The sequence below is a fragment of the Podarcis cretensis genome (genome assembly GCF_951804945.1).
Source record: "Podarcis cretensis genome assembly, chromosome: 6".
In the NCBI taxonomy this organism is placed as follows: Eukaryota; Metazoa; Chordata; class Lepidosauria; order Squamata; family Lacertidae; genus Podarcis; species Podarcis cretensis.
This window is the reverse complement of record NC_137175.1, coordinates 97,349,265-97,373,149: the sequence shown is the minus strand read 5'-3', so window position 1 is coordinate 97,373,149 and position 23,885 is coordinate 97,349,265. Positions and strand designations below refer to the sequence as shown.

The following is a 23,885-nucleotide window of genomic DNA, read 5'->3' as shown; positions in this document are numbered from 1 at the left end:
CTATCATCTATCTATCTATCTATCATCATCTATCTATCTATTTATCATCTATCTATATCTATCTATCTATCTATCTATCATCTATCTATCTATCTATATCAATCTATCTATCTATCTATCTATCTATCATCTATCATCATCTATCTATCTATCTATCATCTGTCTATCTATCTATCTATCTATCTATCATCTATCTATCTATCATCTATATATCTATCTCTATCTATCCATCTATCATCTATCTATCATCTATCTCTATCTATCTATCTATCTATCTATCTATCATCTATCTATCTATCATCTATCTATATGAGAATTGCTCTTTTTGGACTTGTCCATAGTATTTTGCAGCTTTAAGGTTGCAGAGGACTTTTAATTGACAATACTTACTTCCAGTAAAACGTTGTGGCATAATCTCCAGGGGAGGTCTAGAGAATGGGCCTTTCCTGCAGTGGCTCCCCATTTGTGGAATTCCCTCCTCAGAGAGGTTCCCCTGGTACCTTCATTTCATATCTTTAGGTGACAGGCAAAAATGTCTCTCTTCAACCAGGCGTTTGGCTGATTAACATTCCATGGCTTCCCTTTTAAATGTGTTTGTGTGAGGGGGCGCACGTTATTTGTTTGCTTTAATTTTTGTTTTATTGTGTATTTTGTATTCTTATTTTGCGTTTTTCTGTTGTGAACCACCCTGGGCTCTTCGGATGAAAGGCTGTATACAAATTAAACAGGGTGTATTTTTGTAACTTTGTAAGGTGGATAGCCATTGGGTAAGCCTAGTCTTGGTTGGAGGGGGGGTTGTAGCCTCTGCCTGCCCCTCCACGGGTAAGTTTAGGGGGCTAGGGCCATGCCACTCCACCAATGGGGACCGCCCCAATTTGACCTAGGTCATAGGGCAGCCCCTACTTGCTGGCTCCCAGCGGGCGGGCATGAGTGACATGTGCAGTTGCTTACCTCAGTGCCTATGGCCAAACCTTCACATCTGTAACTCACTAGCATCTCAGCCTGGATAGCTCAGTTGGTTAGAGCGTGGTGCTGATAATGCCAAGGTTGCAGGTTCGATCCCTGCATGGGACAGCTGCCTATTCCCGCATTTCAAGGGGTTGGACTAGATGGTCCACAGGGTCCCTTCCAACTCCACAATTATTTAATTGCTTTCAGTTTTCTGAATAATCAGGTTCTTTAAATATGCTGTGTGTTGTCTAGTTATTTGCACCTTAGGGAACAGGGTGGTCACGGGGCCTCACCATGCAAAGCCAAAACAGACAGATCCTCTCATCCTTTCCCTCGAGTCTTGAGTTTTCTGTCCTACCTCATGGAATCAGCTCTGTTATCCTCCAGTGCTATGAAAATCCAGTCCTTCCCTCTCCACCCCCTTTTTTCCAATCCAAATGAAAAATCTGCCTTTGGTAAGAAAACAGTTAAAATAGTACATAAGTGAATTTATGCTAACCTTCATCATTTTTAAATGTCAAAACTGTACCTCTCCAGCTTCTTTTTTTAATGTAGAACTCTACCCTCTAAACACAACATTTATTTTTTCCCCTAACAATATTGTTTCTGGATAGAAAAAATGCTCACAATTACAAAATAGTGTGTGCATGAGTAAAATTTGCATTACTTGCTATCTTGACAAGTTTGCAGAATTTGGCTTTCATTGTGGCATAAATTTGAGTTTCTGTTCACAGTAAGCCTGCTTCACTCTCCGCCTTTTATGTCTGCAATTCTATACTTTATAAGCTCAATTAAACTCAGTTGACCCTATTTCTTAGTAGACATTGGATTGCACTGGAAGGATGTTTCCAGATGGTGACCTTATATAGCAAATGAACACTTCAGATGTGATTTTTCTGTATGCACATTAACGTGTAGAATATACCTGGGTCCCAAGTTGTTTAGAGAGATTTTATAAGTCAATAGTATTTGGAATAAGATTCAGAAGTGGGCAGCCAGCCAGTGGAGCTCTTTTGACACTAACAAGATATGATCTGATTTTGCTACACCTGTCAAAATCCTGGCAGCTGTGTTCTTCACCAACTAAAGCTTTTGGACTGTCTTCAGACAGAGCCTCACATATAACATACCGTAGTAATCCAATCAGGAAGTTGCCAGGGCATGGAGAACTGGCTAGACTGCCCTCTGTCCAGGAGAGAGGATGAACCAGGAAGATGGCACCCTGATGGGCTCACAACATAAAATCACAATATAAAAAAGACAAACTATGTAATAAAAATAGAAAGAAAAACATAGCAATAATCCCCCTCCCCCCTCCCATCTTGATTCCTACTCAGATGTATCAAATAAAAAAAAAACATTGTTTGCAGGATCACATCCTATTCAAGGTTCATTCATCTTTCAGAGACAGAGGCAGGAGAATCTGGAAGAAGGTAAACAAATTGTCACTTGAGGATCCTTTATACCAGCTGTTATTTGCCATTGGTGAACTTATTCTAGTGAACAAAATGCCAGCCCAGAGCAGTGCTCATGCTGAATAATAACAATAACATGAGCAAGCTACAGGCCCCCGTGCCTTTGCACCAAAAGGCTGATCTTATCCTCACCCTCTGTTTTCCTTTCTTGGTATATCCCTCTCCCGCCAGTAGGTCCCACATTATCCAAACATTGCAGTTGATTTGAAGTTAGATCATAAAAAGTGTAGAGAGAGGTGGATGTGGGGAAGGGAAATGGAAATGGAAATAATCAGCAGGGTGGGACCTGGAAATTCTTCAGAAAGGCCACTGTGGGTGAATGAGGATAGAGCTAGGATGATCAAGAGTGTAGCTTGGCCGCAGGCCACCTAACATTAACTGGAAATGTATGCAGCCCTGTTCATATTTTTGCACCAAAATAATTCCAGTGTCTGTGCCAACTAAACCCAAATTCTTTGCCCTGTAAACTCAACAGGCTGCACTCCAGCTAAATTATGAAAATCATCTTCTTCGTGTCTGTTTGTGCTTGCAGAGTAAGCCTGCTCAGTTTGCATGATTTATTTTGAACACATGAAAGGGTTGGTGGATCCTGCGCCACCCAGAAAACCTTTAAAAATGAACAAGGCTGTAAGAGAAGATTCAGCCACTGCTCCTCTTGCCCCAGCCCTCCTTCTGCTGCAGCAGGCGAGACTCCACTTTACTCCACAGTAAGAGAAACCTAAATGTAAAATGTTTGAAACTGAGCGGAGTTTGGGCCCTCTACTCCCACAAATGCAACAGTATAAAACTTTTTATATCCTGCTTCCTAGCCAAAACGAGAGAAAACTTCAGGGAGGAAGAGATAGTAAGCAAAGCTTGTGGGCAGAACTCCCACCCTGCTGAAGAATTGAACCATTTTACAAACCCAGGACATCTTCATGGTTCTACTCATCTGTTAGCTGCCCTGGGAGCAGCTCTGCGGAAGGGTAATGCCGAAATCTAAAATGAAGCAAAAACTATGGTTTGTCAGTTAAGATTCAGACATCAAAACAATTTGTCAGGGTTTTTTTTATGTGGAGCAGTTTACTTCAGAAACACACACACACAATTATACCTTATCACTGAGGCATCTAATCATAAGCCTGCATTTTTATTAAAGCTTATATGTTTAATCAGGGCTTGTATTTTAAAAATGAGTTCAAATTCATAAATATTTTATGCCAGGCAGAAGACCAGCTGCCTAAGAACCTTGGCAAAATGTTTTTCTCCTAGACAAGGGCCCCCCCTGATTTATAGCAGAAAACAATTCTCAAAGTCGTAAAAAGGGAATTACAGGCTGACAGCCAAGGTTACACTGACCCTACAAATTAAGGGTTGATAAATAGTAAAATGAGCCATATCTTCTTCCTAAGGTTAAAAAGGTCAAGAGCAGTGAAAAAGCATCTAGCTGGCAGAAAGAGAACATTTTTGGGAAGTCTTTTCTAAAGCTGTTTCTTTCTTAAACTAAGATCCTTTTAAGATTTCTTTTCCTTTTAAAAGGTTATTTATGTATTAAATATATTAGCTTAAATATAATTATGCAAAGGATTTAAGAAATGCTAGATTCTTATTTCATATAGTTGGAAGAGATCACAGGGGCCATCAGCCTACGACCCCCCTTGCCAGACAGGAGACGCCATCGAGCACTCCTGATATATGGTTGTCAGGCCTTTTGTTTAGAAACCTTCAGATGAAGGAGATCTCTCAATGTTGATGTGAACTCAAAATCCTTGACATATGTTTAAGATAAAAATTCAAGATTAATCATCTGTTTTGGAAGGCAATAGGGCAAGGAGGGCAAGAGGTGAGCTGGTAATTAAGATTCCTTGTTGAGACACATGTAAGATATATTACTACTTATTTGTCATTTATAGATAGAAGAATATATAGCTTTTTGATTTCCATAAAAGGGCAGAAGGAAATGGGTGTATCTTTTGTGATTGGTTCTAGCAAACAGCCAATAGGAATTTTAACCAGGCTGATTGGACAGAGGCAGCCACAGGAGGAGCAAGGGGGCTGGATTAAGGAAATATAAGTGCTGGCCAGAATGGCAAGAGGCCAGGCCAGAGCTTGGTAACCATATACCACTGTGCCTCATATTTATTTGTCTGACAAATAAATTATTATTTTAATTTCTCTATTGCTGCGTTGAATATTTCATTCCAGCTAAGCGTTAACCACAAGCAGGGTGCTACATCATAATTTGGTCATTAGCAAACATTGAGAAAAGTCTAGCAGTTGTATACAGTACTCTTAGCTACCTTCATTGAAAGTACCAAAATACAGGTTAAAAAATATACTCTAAGGGTAACTAATCTGTATTAACATGACGTAACTCACCCTGTGTTGCAGCCCTGACATAAAGAGGGAGTGGGATTTACCCCAGAACTATTGCATGGAGGAAAGGGTTTTTTTGTTTTTTTAAAACCCTCACAGCACAACCCCAATCCTGATCCACAGATGCTGAAATTTATTCATGCATTCAGGGCTGGCCCAGCCAGCAAGCAAAGTGAGAAGACTGCTTCAGGTGGCAGGATTCACCCCTTATTCCTGATGTAGATCTTTATTCACCCCTTCTTTCCTGGTGGGTATGAGGGTACCATTTTGTGCTTGGCCTCAGGTGGGTCAGCTCTGCATGCATTTCATACATTATCTAGTTCGGCCCATAGTCCACCATGAAGGAAGGGAATATTGCTGTAGACTGGAGGTGTTTATCTCTCTTGTAGTGAAGGGCGAGAGGTGTCTGTTTTGATGCTTTTGCTGTTCACTGAGAAAACATGAGAGACAAGGATACTAACCCTTAAGGCTACAGTTTTGTTTCCATCCAGTTTACCAGTAAATACCTCTCCTCTTTCCTGCTCTGCTGCTTGGAATCCTTGAATCTCCTGCCATTGGCAGATAATGTGAAGCTTTTGGACTAATTTATTGCCATCTTCCTTGGCACCTAAACCTGGCTACTGCTAATACACACTTGGGGGAGGGCCAGTCCCCCTGCTGTATGGATTGTGATGTTTTCAAGATTGATGTTGAGGCCTTCACATCAAACACAGCTCTTGCAGTGCCTCATATGTCTTCCCGAGGCTTTCAAATTTTGCCCTTTAAATGTTGGAATTTTTTAAAAAACCCTTGATTTTTTTTTATTTTTTTTTGCTTTGGCTCCGCTGCTAATCCTAAATAAATGTCAGTTTTGTAGGATCAGAAGAAGTGGTCGTGGCTCTGTTACAAAGGAGGGCTAAGAGCAAGTCTTTTAAAGTCTCTCTCTTCCCCCCGCCCCTTGCTTCATCCTTTCCCAGTACCTCTCTGGCTGCTTAGCTGGCTATGTGAACAGGTACTTAACTCCCCTCCCTTCTCCCCAGACACAAACACTCTGATTCAGGGTTAGGTAAGGACAAGTATATTTTGCAGGCACCTGAAGGTTGAACTCAGAAGGCTACAAGTGTGATTGAACTGGAGAATCCCTGCTCCTCCCTATATGTGAGGCTTGTGCGCCCCACCCCACTCCAGATTTTTCCAGCTCTAGGGCTCCGGAGCTTCAGAATACTTGAGAGTCAGAGCCTGGCTTACATACTTTCCATATGATGAACATCACATGTAGGCAGGATCTCCGCCTCTTCCTTCTCTGCAGCCACTGAGAGGTGCTTTGCTGTGAGCCTTTGGCGATTGCCAAAGTGATCCCAGAAGACAGGGTGCCAGCCTTAAATGAGACATTCCAGGATCCATTTAAAATGGGGCAGTGGCAGGGTATGTAGGAATGCTTGAAGAATCCGATCCTTGCAAAGCCTAATGAAAACTACCTGATCTGTCCGCTCAGACTACTGTGCACACCACAATTCAGCTATCCTTTGGAATTCACCTTTCTCTGAATGTTGTAATCCAGTTCTTGGCACAGATAAGTATCACAATGCATTTACAATGTCTATTTTCAGAGAAAGTATGTTCCAAAATAAACACTTAATTGCAGTATTCTCCCTCCCTCTCTATGTGTGTGTGGGGGGAGGGGGGGTTGTTAATGGGACAAAGAGCGAACACATTAGAAAGTGACACATCCTGGAAATAGGCCAATGAGTGCATCTTTACTTACCTTTTATTTTTCTAATGATGTTTGTAACATTCAGGTAGGATCTCAGATATAATGGAGTTCCTTATATTATTTTAATTTAAGTTGAAATATTTCTAAGCTGCTTTTCTGGACCAAGTCTGCAAACAAAATACAAGCATAAGGAAGCATTAATGTAAGGCTGTAAACATTTTAAACCCAAAATAAATCCAACGGTACATTAAAATCAGCCAGTGTAGAAACACATTTCTAGTTTCTTAGGGAGCTAGGTTTCCTTTGACTGTTTCCATTCATAAGGAAGCAGCTCTGGGAAAGAACAACAATGCCAACCAGTGGCTGCATCAGATTCCCGTGGTGTGTGTGTGGTGGGGGGAACTGTTTAGAACAGTAGTCAGCAAACTTTTTCAGCAGAGGGCCGGTCCACTGTCCTTCAGAACTTGTGGGGGGGGCAGACTATATTTTTTGGTGGGATGAATGAATTCCTATATCCCACAAATAACCCAGAGATGCATTTTAAATAAAGGCACGCATTCTACTCATGTAAAAACACGCTGATTCCCAGATCGTCTGCGGGCCAGATTTAGAAGGCGATTGGGCCGGATCTGGCCCCCGGACCTTAGTTTGCCGACCCATGGTTTAGAAGTTTTAAATTGAACGTTTTGAACTTCTCTAACTCTACTTTCTGAGTCTGATGAGTCCGCAATACTTGCAACTGGGTAGCTTAGGTGGCAGCTGGTTTCACTCCAGTACTCCCAGAGCCCCTGGTTCAAGAAAACAAGCCACAGTTGAGTTTCCTAACTCAGAATGATTCCCCCCCCCCTTGACATGGACATAGCAGGGGGGGAGAAGCTTCCCCCCCAATCAAGTAATCTCAGATAACTCAATTCCCCCCCCCAACATAAAGCTTGCCCCCATTAAATAAATATTGGCTATGCCCATGCCCCTTGATGTGCTTGATGGGTTGGGGGTAGAGAATAAGAACACAATGTAATAAAGTATTTGAATATGTTCTTATTAGTTTCTAAGTTTATGAGAAAATTAAAAAAAAAATTCCTTCCAGTAGCACCTTAGAGACCAACTAAGTTTGTTATTAGAATCATAGAATCATAGAGTTGGAAGAGACCACAAGGGCTAACTAGGGTTAAAAATTAGGGATAAGAACTTGTTGAATAAATATTTGGACATGGAATACAAGAAGGGGAGGCGAGGAGAAGTCGCGGAAAAAAGTTATTGAAAATTAGGATTCTAAATGTTGAACATTTTTCAATTTTGTCTTTTCTTTTTTGCTCTTTTCTTTTTTCTTTTTATTTCTTGATTTTTGTGTATTATTTGAAACTACAATAAATATCATTTAAAAAAAACACAGAAGTGTGGCAACTTCATGGTGAGTACTGGCATATTTTTTTCTTTAAAAGGCAGTGGGGGAGGGGCTAGTCTGGTCCCACAGAAAGGAACTGAATCTCGGAGAGAGTACCTTTGAATTTCCACTGCTTGCAGTACATATTCTCATTGTTCATGTTCTTCCAGTCTCTTACACCAAAAGAGTTTGGTGAAATTTTATAGCGCTTCAGTCCGAATTTGCAAAAAGCCAAGTCTCGTACGTACGTTGTGGCTGCCTGTTGGATAGGGCCTGTGACTACAAGAATCATACCTGAAAAAAAATTCTTTAAAAACTGTAGAACTTGAAAGGATCTTTGCACATCTCCAGGTGGACTGAAGTAGCCTTTTCCCCTTTGCAAAGTGGAAAATGTGTATGGTTTTACTTGATTGGCTAGAACAGAAGCTGTTTGGTTTTCTGGTCTAGTCAATTTGCATCTCATTTGAACCTGTGACCTGTCATTCATGTATGGCAACCCAGAAGGGACACAAGGGACCTCCTGCCTCATAGACATGACTCATAGACAGTGTTAGACTTGGTGGCTCATAAGTTACTCAGCCTAGATGAGGTGGAAGAGCTGCCTTATTGAGAATTAAGAGGAAAGCAAGAAGGCTTTTCTCTTCTGTAGATGCTTCTCCCACCTCTTCCTATCCCATTACATTTGTAGTGATTAAAGCTAATTTTATTGTACTGGAGAGTGGCTCTCATTGCTCTTAAAAATGATCAACTGTGCATTATCATTGGCTCAGTGAGTGGATACTTTTATTATTAGCTTCTCTCTCATGGGTTGTCGCTGATCATCAGTGATGATGGCCAACATAACCAACTGGTCAGAAAGTTTTTGAGTTGCTTTTAGTCATTGACAAGGATAAATTCAACAGATATTTCTTCTTGAAAAGTGTTCAGAGTTAAGCAGCATTATTTTATTACTGCTTGATGCCCTTGGTGTATTTTCTGGCAGAAATTTCACTTTTCTTTACCAGAAGTATTTGACAAGCTGGACAGAATTCAGAGATGAGCCACAGAAATGACAAAAGGCCTGGAGAGACTGACTTGATTGAGGCTCTGTTGTAAGACTCAAAGCTGTAGAGTTTTAGGTTGATGGAGGGAAAGGAACACAGTAACTGGCTGCATGATTTCAAAGGATTTGAAGAGAAATACGAGAGGGGGCCTTGTAGGGAAGGATGCAAAGAGGAGTGGCTTCTTTGTGAGAATGCGATATTCTCAGGAAGCATGAGTCTCAAGCAGGCAAGGAGCCATCTCCACTGGAATGTCTAGGGACATAAACGATGCACCCCACGCTAAGGAATTCTGCATCTGTGCAAATTCAAATTCTGAATGACAAAAGCTGATTTCTGTGACTGGTATAAATTATGCAAGACAAGCAGATTTGCCAAAATGTCTTGAATTTATATATATCTACTTTTCATTAATTCTGAGGTTTTTTTGGTCTTGGATTTATGAGGATTTCTGTGTAAACCGACCTAATCTGTACTTCTCAGATTAAAGTCCAGATCAGAACATAACTATCTTTTGGATTGTTTATGTCTCTGAATCTTGTAATACACTGCTCAAAAAGCGTGCCAGAATGCATTTAAATGTGCATTTTAGGATAAAATATGTTGAGTTAAAGAAATATGAGAAATATGTTAAAACAAAATACATCCTTTTCTGAATGGATTTTTAAAACATCACAGATGGTGGAAACAATATAGAATGGACTTAATGAATGAACATATGTAGAACTGGCATGAAGTGGAAATAAACTGATCTGCTCATCCTGAGCCTTGGGAAGGGGTGATGAGCTATGCAGCTTGTATCTGTAAATGTTCAGCAGCACTTTTTCAGCCTGTTCTGATATATTACTTACTGCAGACAGCTTACTTAAAATAAAAATAAAATTATCCAGATTTTCTAAAATCCAAACAATCAAGTTAAAGGAAAACAATTCAGCTTGAAAGGCACATATGTCCTCAAATGTTACCATATTCTGAGTAAAATATGTGATGCATATCATCTTCCCTTCAGTGTTTTTCATAACTGAATACAGTTAACAAACAAGAATGTGCCTGCCTCCCTCAGCGGCAGCAAGGGAATATTGATTTCCTAATTTAGGGTTAAAAAAACAACCAGGGATCGTCTTATACATGGGGGCTTCTTATACATGGAAAAATACTGTAGTTCCTAAGAATGTGAGTTGAGATATGGGAATCCCAGGGCTTTTTCAGATTGTTGCTATTTTCAGATGGCATTGGATCACATGCCACATAATCTTAAGTGGCACTTGGGACCTGAAGCAAGTGTTGTTGATTTGATTTATAACAGTGAACATAGTGTAATCAAGTTCAATATGTGTGCAGATTGACAGCTGGAAAATAAATAAATAAATAAATAAATAAATAAATAAATAAATAAAGTTGCATTTGACTTCAAAAGAAGAAACTTCTGTAAAATGAGGGTATTGTTAAAAGGAAAGTTGAAAAGCAAAGTCAAGAGCAGGGGTAGGCAAACTAAGGTCCGGGAGCCGGATCCGGCCCAATCACCTTCTAAATCTGGCCCGCGGACGGTCCAGGAATCAGCATGTTTTTACATTAGAATGTGTCCTTTTATTTAAAATGCATCTCTGGGTTATTTGTGGGGCGAAGGAATTCGTTCATATTCCCCTCCAAAAAAATATAGTCTGGCTCTCCACAAGGTCTGAGGGACAGTGGACAGGCCCCCGGCTGAAAAAGTTTGCTGACCCCTGGCCAAGAGGGTCAAATTTCTCCAAAATGCTTGGGAGTTGTTTAAAACCACAATATTAGAAGCTCAGCTAGAATGTAGGCCACGGACCAAGGAAGGTACCACCAAGGCCAAGAGGGTCCCTGTGTGCTTAAAAGCAATCAAGTAAGTGATTGAAGCCAAGAAGGCTTCCTTTGGAGAATGGAAGTCTTGTCTAAGTGAGAACAAAAAGAAACAAAACTTTGGCATAAGGAATGCAAGTGGACAATAAGAGAGGCTAAATTTGAGGAACGCGTTGCTAAAAACATAAAGACTAGCTATAAAAAGATAAACTGACATACCTCAGTAGCAAGAGAACTTCCTGACAGTAAGAGCTGTTCGACAGTGGAATTTGCTGCCAAGGAGTGTGGTGGAGTCTCCTTCTTTGGAGGTCTTTAAGCAGAGGCTTGACAACCATATGTCAGGAGTGCTCTGATGGTGTTTCCTGCTTGGCAGGGGGTTGGACTCGATGGCCCTTGTGGTCTCTTCCAACTCTATGATTCTAGGATTCTATGATTCTAAGAGATTAGCAAGGAAGGTGGCCGTGCCTTTGGATGAAAAGGGAGTCAAAGGATGCTTAAGGAGATCACAGAACGAGTTATTTGCACCAGTCTTCACAGGGGAAGATACAGGGCAAATTCATGTTTCTGGACAAGCTACCATGGGAAGGGAGCCTGAGGAAATGAGCATACAACTTCTCCTAAAGAATAGTGGGAACTGTAGTTCTTTAAGGCTGCTGGGAATTGTAGCTCAGTGAGGAAGAAACTACAGCTCCTAGGTTTCTTTGGGTGGAGTCATGTGCTTTAGATATGTGCCGTTGCTTTGCCCCTCTGTTCTGTTGACTCGTCCTTTCCTTCCCATTTGCTTAAAAGCAACACTTGCTTCTCCCTTTTCAAACGTATTCTGGCTTTATTCTCCCTTAGCTCACACTTCATGCTTCCTGTTCTGTAGTCAAACAGCTATAAATATACAGTGGTGCCCCGCAAGACGAACGCCTTGCAAGATGGAAAACCCGCTAGACGAAAGGGTTTTCCGTTTTGGAGGCACTTCGCAAAACGAATTCCCCTATGGGCCTGCTTCGCAAGACGAAAATGTCTTGCGAGTTCCTGTGGGGTTCCCCCCCCTTTTCCTAAGCCCTAAGCCGCTTATCAGCTGATCCGCTAAAAGCCGCTAAACCGCTAATAGCGCTAATCCGCTAACCTGTCAGTGGGCTTGCTTCGCAAGACGAAAAAACCGCTATATGAAGAGCCTCATGGAACGGATTAATTTCGTCTTGCGAGGCACCACTGTAATGGCAGATTCAGTCGTTCCCCCCCCCCCCAAAGTAAAGTACTTTGCAATCAGTTTTTAAGCAGCTGGCCAGTTGATCACCACTCTCAACTGCAAAGGTTAAAACAAACAAAAGACACCCCCCTCCAAATAGTGCTACACTATGCAATGACATAACCAGCCTTTTCCTGTGTTTTTAATTCCCCTCCTAGAAAGTTCCTGAATATTCAGTGTCTCGAAAGTGGCTTCTGGGAAGAAGGTAGCTGTGTTCCAGTGCTGTGTAAGCCACCCCCACCCGTCTTTGAGGGGATATACAACTGCACAAATGGCTTTGAGCTTGACAGCCAATGTGTTCTCAGCTGCAGCCCACAGAATAAGAAGGTAATGATCGTTCAGTATAGTGGCTGATTTACTAAATAGCCCAGAGCATCTAAGATTTCCATTGAAGGGCAGAAATAGCAAATTTGATAGTTCAGCATTTTGGCTGCCTCCTTTTGCCTTGCTTGCTGCTATCTCTTGAGCAGGGGTTGGCAACCTAAGGCCCATGAGCCACGCCCGAACCGAGCCGCCTGCTAGACGAGTCCCCACGCGCTGCACTAAATCAGCACAGCGTGGCACTGGCACTCACTTCTGCAGTGCTGGAAATTGCGTCTGCGCAGACACAAATGCCAGAAATTGCAGGCACGTGTGCTCCAGCCCACGGAAGGATCTCCGCTGGAGTGAACCATCCCAGGTGAGATAAACCTTGGCGACCCCTGCTCTTGAGTTTGGTTTTATTTTGTTCTAGATAGAGAAACAGAGAGAAGGGCAGTTCAGCCTGTGGAAACAGGAGCAGGGAAGTATTTGGTTTCTGCTTCCCCTGGAATGGATTTATTGGACTGCATGTACAAATTCAGATCAGTGAACTGCTTATTAATTAACCTAGAATACTTCTGTCCCTAGTTTTATGCTCATAATCACTGATAAGGAACCTGGATAAGACTGAGGTGTGTGTGTGTGTGTGTGTGTGTGTGTGTGTGTGTGTTTGCTTGCCTGAAATATTTGTAGGCAGCTTAGCGTAACTAAACATCATAGTGGTGAACAACAATACAAAAAAAATATAAACGGATAAAAGCAGTTATCTATCTATCTATATGGGACGCAGGTGGCGCTGTGGGTTAAACCACAGAGCCTAGGACTTGCCGATCAGAAGGTCAGCGGTTCAAATCCCCATGACGGGGTGAGCTCCTGTTGTTCAGTCCCTGCTCCTGCCAACCTAGCAGTTCGAAAGCACGTCAAAGTGCAAGTAGATAAATAGGTACCACTCCGGTGGGAAAGTAAATGGCATTTTCGTGCACTGCTCTGGTTCACCAGAAGCGACTTAGTCATGCTGGCCACATGACCCGGAAGCTGTACGCCGGCTCCCTCGGCCAGTAAAGTGAGATGAGAACCGCAACCCCAGATTCGGCCACAACTGGAACTAATAGTCAGGGGTCCCTTTACCTTTATAAAAGCAGTTGTGCCTTTAAAACTAGCACAGACTAGTTTTGACATCAAAAGTATCTCACCACACTATCCCTTTAAAGTGACAGCAGTAAAAATACTGGTAACCCCCAAATTTGTGCCAGTTTAGTGAAAAGCATATTTGGGGTGTTGATTCAGCAAAGGTGTTTGATTTTAGTGAATCTGTCCACAAGAGCAGACTAGAATTTCATGATGAGTTCTGCATCCTTTGTACTTTCAGGTCCCAATCCTTTGCACTAAAGATGGTTTGTGGACAGAGGAATTTAAATTGTGTGAAGATCTGCAGGGGGAATGTTCACCACCTGAAGAGCTGAACTCAGTGGAGTACAAGTGTGAGGAAGGCTATGGAATTGGTAAGAACTTCTCCCCTTATCTCCTGCAACCCCCTTTTTTCAGGTTCTTGAAAGAAAGCTTCTCCCCTTCCCTCCAAAAAGCTAAGTCTCTCACTTTCTCCAAGAATTAGGAAAGAGTTCATGAGTCAGCAGTGATTTAATTGATGGTACATTTCAGATTAATTGCTGCTATAATAGTCTATGGATTAACTCAACAATGTTATTTTAATTTTTGATTGATTTATCTGATTATTGGAGGACTGGAGAAACTCAAATTTATCTGGAGATGGGGGGAGGTAAGTACCTTTTCAATGAGGGGGACATCATCTGGGTGTTGCAAAAATAAATACATAAATAAAATACTGATGGAAGCAGCTTCACATTAAACTCCATTGTGGATGAGCCCAGAGAGAAGCAGGACATGGAAGCCAGCAATTTTTATTGGATTTGGGTTTTCATCTGAGCTGGAGAAGAATTTTGGACCTCACAGCCTTCATTCAAAGGCTATTGAACAGCCTAGAAGTCTGGGCTGTGTATCTTAAATGCAGAACAGTTCAAACTTTAGAACTATTCATATCTTTGCACATGACTTCCTGTGGCTTTTGGATCACAGGTATCATGAATGCAAGGTTGGTGTTGTAGCCTCTTAAGAGTCTCAAAGTGGGAGCAACATGAAGAGCTTAGGTAGAGCTTCACAATGCCCAAGAGATCTCAGTGGCTTCAGGTGCAAAAGGTAATTACCTGCTCTTTTACCCTCCAGGTGCTGTGTGCACACCTTCCTGTCTAGTTCTCCCGAAAGATCCAGTAACACTGCCTGAAAATGTCACTGCAGATACCATGGACCACAGACTGAAGCCTGCTAGAGTTCAGGTAAAGTGGCCCAGGTGATGTGGAAGGCAGTATATAAATTATCAAAAGTAAAGTAAAGTAAACCTGTGCTAGAAGTATTACCACCAGCCATTCCCACCTTATGTGTTCTGGCTTGTTGCTATGCAAGAAGCTTCCCTGGTGATCTGGGTAGTTGCTATGCAGAACCAAAATGGGAGAGATTTTTGTTAAAAAGCTCTGCCAGGCTCTAATTCTCTACCCCCCCCACCCCACCTTGGATGATTTTTGAAAATTCAGGTCATACATTGAGTGATCCTTGGCTGGCTACACTTAGGGTCATCCATATGTTTGGTCAAGAAGCCATTCACTTTACTTGAATTAGCTTCATTTGCTCATAGTAATGTCAGCACGTACCTAAACATCACCGATTCCATACCATTTTGATGTCATCACTTCTCCGAATAGCCAAGATCAGTCAAAAAGTTACAAGAGCCCAGAGAAATGACCACTAAAGTAGCAACAAAGAGTGTCAGCACTGGGGTATTATTGGCTGCAAACAATCACAAAAAATAAGGGATTAATGACTTCTCATTCTGTCCTCCCAGAACCACTGTTTTGAAGGAGGGGATTGAATGAATGTAAAGAGTATTCCACAGTGGTTTCACTTGAATGAAGCTTAACAGGTGGTATAGATGCTGGAACTCTCTGACATCCTCCAAAGTTCACGTGTTTCTGGGAAGAAGATGTACAGAAAAGATGGACATGAGGGGTAAATTAAATGTGGCAAGAGCATTAGTCTGAAAACAACTGCAGATTCCCTCTTTTCTCTTCAGCTGTGGTTCCATTCCAAGCTGTCTTGATCCAAGCTGGTTTTGGTCTGAATATTTGGCTAGGATTTCCAACTTCTTGCTAATGGCTGACTTAGGAAATATTGCCCTGTTTCCCCTCCATGCAATGGCTAAAATGCCTCAGATATTATAACTTCTTTGTTTTCCCTTAATTGGGTCTATCAAGAATGATATTTCTGAAAATAAAACTGAAGCATACTGAAAGCACAGTGGAAGGGAAAATAAAAGCAGAGAGTACTATCAAGAGCCAGAGTTTCAAACCAAGATTACCCTGTTCCTCCGAAGAATTTTCAGGAAGTGTGGGAACGCTCAGGGTTTCATTCATTTGGACACTGCTGTGTGTTAGGTTGAATCAGCCATATGGGATATGTTGCAGCAGGGGAGGGGTGTTGTTTTGTGGCCCTGCTCTGCAGGGTCTGTCATTCTGAACTGGAAAGAAGGCCTTGAGTTGGAATTCTCCAACACTGGTTGCTAAGACACATATCCTTTGTTTATTTTCTCAATTCCTTGAACGCTTTGTACATTTCTGATTCACTTCTCTTCCTCCTGGATTTGACTGTCTGCAGAGCTTTGTCCCAAGTGCAACATTGCATGTGAAATCTGTAGCACTTCACAGGTGGAATCTTTGAATGTATACATTACAGACCATTGGTCATTCTGGTAATACTTAATCTTTAATACTTAAAGCAGGAATGAAGAACCTGCAGCCCTCCAGACTATAGCTCCCATTTTCCTGACCACCAGCCAAGGAGCTGCTAATTCAACAATATCTGAAAGGCCAACAGTTCCTAATTTCTGACATTCAGTGATACTGTAGAGAGGCACACCTTACTTCCTGCACCACATGAAACTTTCTGCTTTTTCCTTTCTTCAGAGTATCGTGTGCACTGGAAGACTGGAGTGGCATCCAGATCCGAAAGCCATTCATTGTATTTCTTCATGCGAGGTAAGGAGTGTGCAGAATGGATGTTTGGTGACATTCTAGTGTCTTTGCATCTTCTCTTGTGACACACCGGGCTGACAAAATTGAAGATCCCATTTTCTGAAATGCAGAGGTTTGAATGTTTATGTTTTTGCAAAGTAGAGACCACCACCATTCATCTAGTCATACCCCTTGCAATGCATGCTTTAGTTGAAAGCATCCTTGACAGAAGAAGAGAGAAGAAGAGTTTGGATTTGATATCCCACTTTATCACTACCCAAAGGAGTCTCAAAGCGGCCAACAATCTCCTTTCCCTTCCTCCCCACAACAAACACTCTGTGAGGTGAGTGGGGCTGAGAGACTTCAGAGAAGTGTGACTAGCCCAAGGTCACCCAGCAGCTGCATGTGGAGGAGTGGGGAACCGAACCCGGTTCACCAGATTATGAGTCTACCTCTCTTAACCACTGCAACACACTGGCTCAGCTAAAGCATCCATGACAGATGGCCGTCCAATCTCTGCTTAAAAACCTCCAAGGAAGGAGCATCCATCATCTCCTGGGAGAGTCCATTCCACTGTCAAACAACTCTTACTGTCAGGAAGGTCTTTCTGATGTTGAGTCGGAATCTCCCTTCTTGTAACCTGAATCCATTGGATTGAGTCCTACCTTCCAGAGCTGTGGAAAACAAGCTTCCTCGTTCTTCCATGTGACAACCCATTAGATATTTGAAGAAGGCTGTCATATCTCTGACAGGAGGAGCTGTTTGACAGTGGAACGGTCTCCCTTGGAAGGTGGTGGGCTCTCCTTCCTTGGAGGTTTTTAAGCAGAGGTTGGATGGCCATCTGTCATGGATGCTTTAGCTGAGATTCCTGCATTGCAGGGGGTTAGACTAGATGACCCTTAGGGTCCCTCCCAACTCTAAAATTCTCTGATCTCCTAGTCTCCTCTTTCCCAGGCTAAACATACCCAGCTCCCCCAACCATTCCTCATAAGGCTTGGTTTTCAGACCCTTGGTCATCTTGCAGCCTTCTTCTGCACATGTCCTAGCTTGTCAATTGTTGTTGTTGTTGTTTAGTCGTTTAGTCATGTCCGACTCTTCGTGACCCCATGGACCAGAGAATGCCAGGCACTCCTGTCCTCCACTGCCCCCCGCAGCTTGGTCAGACTCATGCTGGTAACCTCGAAAACACTATCCAACCATCTCGTCCTCTGTTGCCCCCTTCTCCTTGTGCCCTCCATCTTTCCCAACATCAGGGTCTTCTCCAGGGAGTCTTCTCTTCTCATGAGGTGGCCAAAGTACTGGAGCCTCAGCTTCACAATCTGTCCTTCCAGTGAGCACTCAGGGCTGATTTCCTTCAGAATGGAGAGGTTTGATCTTCTTGCAGTCCATGGGACTCTCAAGAGTCTCCTCCAGCACCATAATTCAAAAGCATCAATTCTTCGGCGATCAGCCTTCTTGATGGTCCAGCTCTCACTTCCATACATCACTACTGGGAAAACCATAGCTTTAACTATACGGACTTTTGTTGGCAAGGTGATGTCTCTACTTCTCAAGATGCTGAGCTTGTCAATATCCTTCTTAAATTGTAGTGCCCAGAACTGGACACAGGTGTGGTCTGACCAAGGCTGTGAATAGTTAACCCAGCTACCATTTTGAGAATTCTTTGGAGGGAGGGGTGGCCATGACAGTTTGAGTTGTGTTCCACAGAAGACCCTGGGCTGTAAAGGGGGTGGGGAAACATATACCTCAGGCTATTTAGTTATGTCATCTAGATTTCTTTCTCTCTCTCCTGTGTCTGGTGCTTGAACAGCTTAATTTCCCAGCTTCCCTCTTGTCCTTGGCCTATCAATCTTCTGTCCGTTTCAGTCCCTTTTTGCCAGGAGTTGGGGGTAGTGAGGGATGAGGCATTTGGAAACCCAAAAAGAAGGGTGAAAAAAGTGGGGAAAGGGAAAGGCATTTGGAAAGCTCATCAGGGATGTCAGCTGGTGGTGGAATGGACTGTGAATTACTGAAGCTACCCGCAAAGTTCATCCTAGTACTATCATGAGAAAAACAGATGACAAAAATGCTAAAATGGCTGGATGAGGGACGGATAGCCAGAGCACAGAGTGACTTGGAAGCAATCTGCTGGGGAAGGATGAGGTGAAACCAGTGATCAATTTTAGAGCTGTTGACAGTTCCTGATATAGTCTAGTAGCTTGAGTCCCTGGATTTTGCCTGGATAGCTGTTGATTGGGTGAATGGAGAGATTTGTGGCCTGCTCTTGGGCCAGGTAACTAGACAAAGGGTAGTCAACTGGCATGAGCAAAAGCCAGCTTAAAAATGCATTTTATTTGCCCCTCCCCAATGTCCCTCCAAGCATGAGAGTATTCTTTATTGTTATTTACATTGCTATCTCACCCATCCTCCAAGTCACTCAGGATGGCATTCATGTCCATGTCTTCTCAGTCTTCTACTGCACACTTGGATCCACTATCCACTGCATCACTTAAGTACAAACATTGCAGTGTTTTACTTGTACAGAAAGGAAATTGCAGAGCTATTCAAGTTGCTGTCTCTGTTTGGGCTTTTGTATTCATGGAGCTGTGCACTCTGTATAATTATGAAGCCTTCAGTCCCTGGTGATACCAGTCTTCTTCTCTATAGAGAAGAAGCCTTTGAAGGGGCTGTATTATGCAAGAATAAAGCCCTCTAAGAATACAAGAGTTATTCACCCCAATGTTAATGGTAAACAGATGCTGCTTCAATTTGAATTTCTGCTGCTGCTGAAGGTGTCACAGATGCATTAAAAGATTTTTAACACAAAAAAGGGTGTGCCAAATTCCTAATGAGGATGGTTAATTTAGGGGAGAGCAGTGGTATCACAATTAGTCCTAAGGTGTGCACATTCCATATCTCCACATACAAAGCCTCAACCTTGAAATCTCTATTTTGAAAAATTGCTTTTGCATTTGAGAGCTTTTGCTTCACTTCTACACACTGCAGGCCTTTAATGCAACTGGACCCAACTGCTGTTTTCCTGGCAAAATGCGAGGCAGCCTACCGTGGGTTAATCGTCCCCTTCCACTTTGCCCAGGAAACTTTATCATCGCTTCTTCCGCTCCTCTATATACTTCCAGTTTTGTTCATGCCTCAACCTGAGCAGAAGTCCTTTTTGATCCTCTGCATTTTCCTGTCAACTGCTGTGCTTCTTTCCTCCCCAAGCTTTCGAATGTATCTTTCCCCAGTCTTTTCTTCTTTCTCTACTGCAAAACAGACAAAGTTTCCTGCCCCTGCCCTGCCACTTACCTTGAAGAGATCCCACACTGGGTCATTGTCATCCCCTGCTCTGTTTTCTTTCGTGGCCCAAATGTAGGTTAGATTCCTGGGGAGGACACTGGTCTTGTCAGATATGAAGGCTTGTTTCCAAAGAAACTCAAAACGTGCAACTTGTATAGGGCTGCATTTGATGTTATAGCATGTGGATTCAGAATTAGTAGCAGCCCCAGCTGCAATTCACAGATGTCCCTGGAAAAAGGGATAGACTGATAAAGCACTCTGGGAATTGTAGCTTTGTGAGGGGAATAGGGGTTTCGTCGCAATGCTCAGCACCCTTAGCAAAATGCAGCTCCCATGGCTGTTTAAAGTGGTATTCATGATGCTGCAAATACGTGATGTGAATGTGCTCTTGGTTGGGTTGTGGGAATTCCATTCGCCCTTCAGCCGTCACGCTTGAATCAGCCCTTGGAAGGCTTTCACTAGTGCCCAAAGGCAGTATGTAAGCTTCCTTTATTGGCAACTTCAGTGTGTTCTGTTTATGAAGAGCACATGTAAAGTGAGTTGCTCTGGCGTTGTCATGCAAAAGGAAGGATGAGATTCTCAATAAAATGACCAGAGCTGGGAATGGGGGAGAATGATGCCACACAAAAGACTCCCTTCCTCATGCCTGGAAGCTGAACAGGAGAGCAATTGCCAGGCCACATCAGGATCCTGTGGTTGATCTTCCCCCATGCTCTGGTCTCCAGCTCTGGTTGGTACCAGTTGTTTCAGAGCATGGTGGTGTCTCCTTTTAATCCCACTGCGGTTGACGCTGTCTTTGGCTCTGAAGGGTTGGGTTTATGACAGAATTTGACAGCTGGTGGTCTTCCAACTGGCTCTTCCTTTCTGTGGCAGCAGCCTCTCTTTGCAGTCAAAAGGCCTGAGGGCTGCTCCATGTGTGGTGACATTTCTACACTCGAGTAGTGGTATCTATGTGGGAAAGCAGCAGGTGGAGAAGAAACTGGCATACAGCAACTAAGTGAAGGATGGAGGATAGCAATAGACAATGAAGGTCTCGAGGCAGAAAAGATTAATGAAGGAATAAAGTTAGTGATTAACAAATACATTTCAAATGCCTTGCCATATTTGTTACACAAATGCCATCCTCAAAATACAAAGTTGTCTAGGATGCAGCAGCCGCACCATCCTCCTTTAACAATTAAGTTCAGGCAGATTATTCTGAAAGATGCACACCCAGAAGTGATAATGCTCTGCTTGCATCAACTGTCACAGCTCAAGAGGAGGCCGGTTTTCATTAAGTTCATTAAGTTCATTAATTTCTCATGAAACGAGCTGGCATAGATGACAATTGTGTGGATCCCTTGGAACAATCCGTATACTCTCTATGGTTATAGTTCATTATTAAGCAGATGATACAGATCATTATGGATTTTCTTTAAGAGGGGGATAAAAGTAAAGAGACCCCTGACCGTTAGGCCAAGTCGTGGCCGACTCTGGGGTTGTGGTGCTCATCTCGCTCTATAGGCCAAGGGAGCCTGTGTACAGCTTCCGGGTCATATGGCCAGCATGACTAAGCCACTTCTGGTGAACCAGAGCAGTGCACAGAAATGCCGTTTACCTTCCCACTGGAGCGGTACCTATTTATCTACTTGCTCTGGTGTGCTTTTGAACTGCTAGGTTGGCAGGAGCTGGGACAGAGCAACGGGAGCTCACTCTGTCATGGGGATTCGAACCGCCGACCTTTTGATTGGCAAGCCCAAGAGGCTCTGTGGTTTAGACCACAGCACCACCCGCATCCCTTAAGAGGGGGATACATAAGCACAACTGAATGGGTGACATAAATGTTTACAACTGCTGGAATAGATCAAGGCTGTATACACACCATACGTTTAAAACACATTTAGAGCCCATGATTTACCACAATGAATCCTGGGAACTGTAATTTGCTAAGGATGCTGGGAATTGTAGCTTTGTGAGCATTAATTTATGCTTCCCAGGATTCCTGGCGACATATGGTGGACTGATGATAAAAAGTCAAGTAAAAGAAAGGACTTAATTCCCACAGCACACAGTTAAACTCTGGAACTCGCTCCCAGAAAGGATTAATGGAGGACAAGGATCGGACAAATTAATGGAGGTGAGGGCTATTGATGAATCCTAGCCATAATGGCTGCGCTCTGTTTCCACCGTCAGAGGCAGCAATGCTTCTGAAAACCAGTTGCTGGAAACCAGAGGAGGGGAGAGGGCTCTTGTTCTCGGGTCCTGACTGTGGGCATCTAGTTGGTCACTGTGAAAACAGGATGCTGAACTTGATGGGCCCTCAGCCTGACCTTGCTCAGTATTACCTACGCTGGCAGAGGCCCTTGAGGGTTTCAGGCAGGGGACAGGCACAGCCCTACCAGGAGATGCCGGGAATTGAACCTGAGACTAGTTCAGGCTTCCTCAACCTCGGCCCTCTGGGTTTTCTTATGGCCTACAACTCCCATGATCCCTAGCTAGCAGGACCAGTGGTCAGGGATGCTGGGAATTGTAGTCTCAAAACATCTGGAGGGGCCGAGGTTGAAGAAGCCTGGACTAGTTGAGATTCCTGCATTGTAGGGGATTGGACTCCATGGCCTTTGGGGTATCTTCCAGCTCTACAATTCTACGGTTCTGAGACCTTTTGCATGCAGAGCTTGTGCCACTGGACCATAGAACTTCCCCTTTCACTGGCCATCTCCATTTCTTACCCAAATGCTCCAAATTCTTACCAAATTCTATGGGAAACCTGAAGCCACCCTGAGTGCAGCAGAGAAAGTTGAAGCCAGCTACTCACAGGGAAGAAGCTTTTGAATTATAATTGTGGGCAGGCTAGCAGGGGGCTGGCAATGGGGAGATAGAGGTTTCAGACAGTATGTGGGTTTGGCATCGGGCGTGGGGCTTTTGGAGAGCTTTAAAGCCAAGCATCTGTCATAAGAGTCTTCTGGATCAAGCCAAGGGCCCATCTAGTCCAGCATCCTGTTCTTTCAGTGGCCAACTAGATGCCTGTGGGAAAACAGCAAGCAGGACTCAAGCACAAGAGCATTCTCCCCTCTTGTGGTTTTCAGAAGCACAGCTGCCTCCAGCTGTGCAGAGCAGAGCCATCGTGGCTAATAGCCATCCATAGCCCTCTCCTCCTCCATGAATTTATCTAATCCTCTTTTAAAGCGACCCAAGGTTGGTGGCCATCACTGACTCTTATGGGTGCTGCATGGTGAGGTCCTTTATTTGGTTTCTCCTGAATCTTCCAACATCCAGTTGCATTTGATGTTCATGGGCTCCAGTATTAAGACAGAAAGATCAAAGCTTTTTTCTAGCCACTTTCTCCACGCATAATGTTATAAACTTCTATCATGTCACCTTTTGCTTCTCCACACCAAAAAGCCTCATGCTGCAGCCTTTCTTCATAGGGGAGTCCTTCCACTCACTTGGTCTTTCTGGTTGTCTTTTTCTGAACCTTTTCCAACTGTCATCAACCTGGTCGAAAGGTAATGAAGAGAGACAAGGATTGTGCCAACTCTCAGCTGCAAAGCATATACAGTGCATGCTATTCTAGGCTGTATCAACAGAAGTCTAGTGTCCAGATCAAGGGAAGTAATAGTACCACTCTGTGCGCTCCCGTCGTTTGGTCCCAGCGCCTGCCAACCTAGCAGTTTGAAAGCACCCCCGGGTGCAAGTAGATAAATAGGGACCGCTTACTAGCGGGAAGGTAAACGGCATTTCCGTGTGCAGCTCTGGCTCGCCAGAGCAGCGATGTCACGCTGGCCACGTGACCTGGAAGTGTCTCCGGACAGCGCTGGCCCCCGGCCTCTTGAGTGAGATGGGCGCACCAACCCCAGAGTCTGGCAAGACTGGCCCGTACGGGCAGGGGTACCTTTACCTTTACCTTATTCTGCCTTCCACACCTGGAATACTGTGTCTGTTTCTGGGCACCACAATTTAAGAAGGATTTTGACAAGTTGGAACGTGTGCAGAAGAGAGCAACCAGGATGATCAAGGGTCTGGAAACTAAGCCTTACAGGAGCACTTGAAGGAGCTGGGTATGTTTAGCCTGGAAAAGAGGAGACTGAGAGGAGATATGATAGCCAGCTTTGAATATTTCAAGGGCTGTCACATGGAAGAGGGAACATGCTTGTTTTCTCTTGCTCTGGAAGGTAGGACTCAAACCAATGGCTCTAAGTGACCGCCTCTCCTGGTATTCCCCACAGAGGACCTTAAGGTCCATATATAGCAACACCCTAGAGGTCCCAGGCCCTAAGGAAGTTAGA

General features: G+C 43.4%; 1 protein-coding gene across 1 annotated transcript in view; it reads left to right on the top strand.

The window, feature by feature from the left end:
- PAPPA2 (pappalysin 2) overlaps positions 1–23,885 on the top strand; it is a 119,997-nt gene that overhangs the window by 77,191 nt on the left and 18,921 nt on the right. Inside the window, exons 17-20 of the mRNA XM_079981035.1 lie at positions 12,121–12,289; positions 13,632–13,764; positions 14,504–14,613; positions 16,294–16,365. Of these exons, the coding sequence (XP_079837161.1) occupies positions 12,121–12,289; positions 13,632–13,764; positions 14,504–14,613; positions 16,294–16,365 (484 nt within the window). The remainder of the gene's footprint in view (positions 1–12,120; positions 12,290–13,631; positions 13,765–14,503; positions 14,614–16,293; positions 16,366–23,885) is intronic.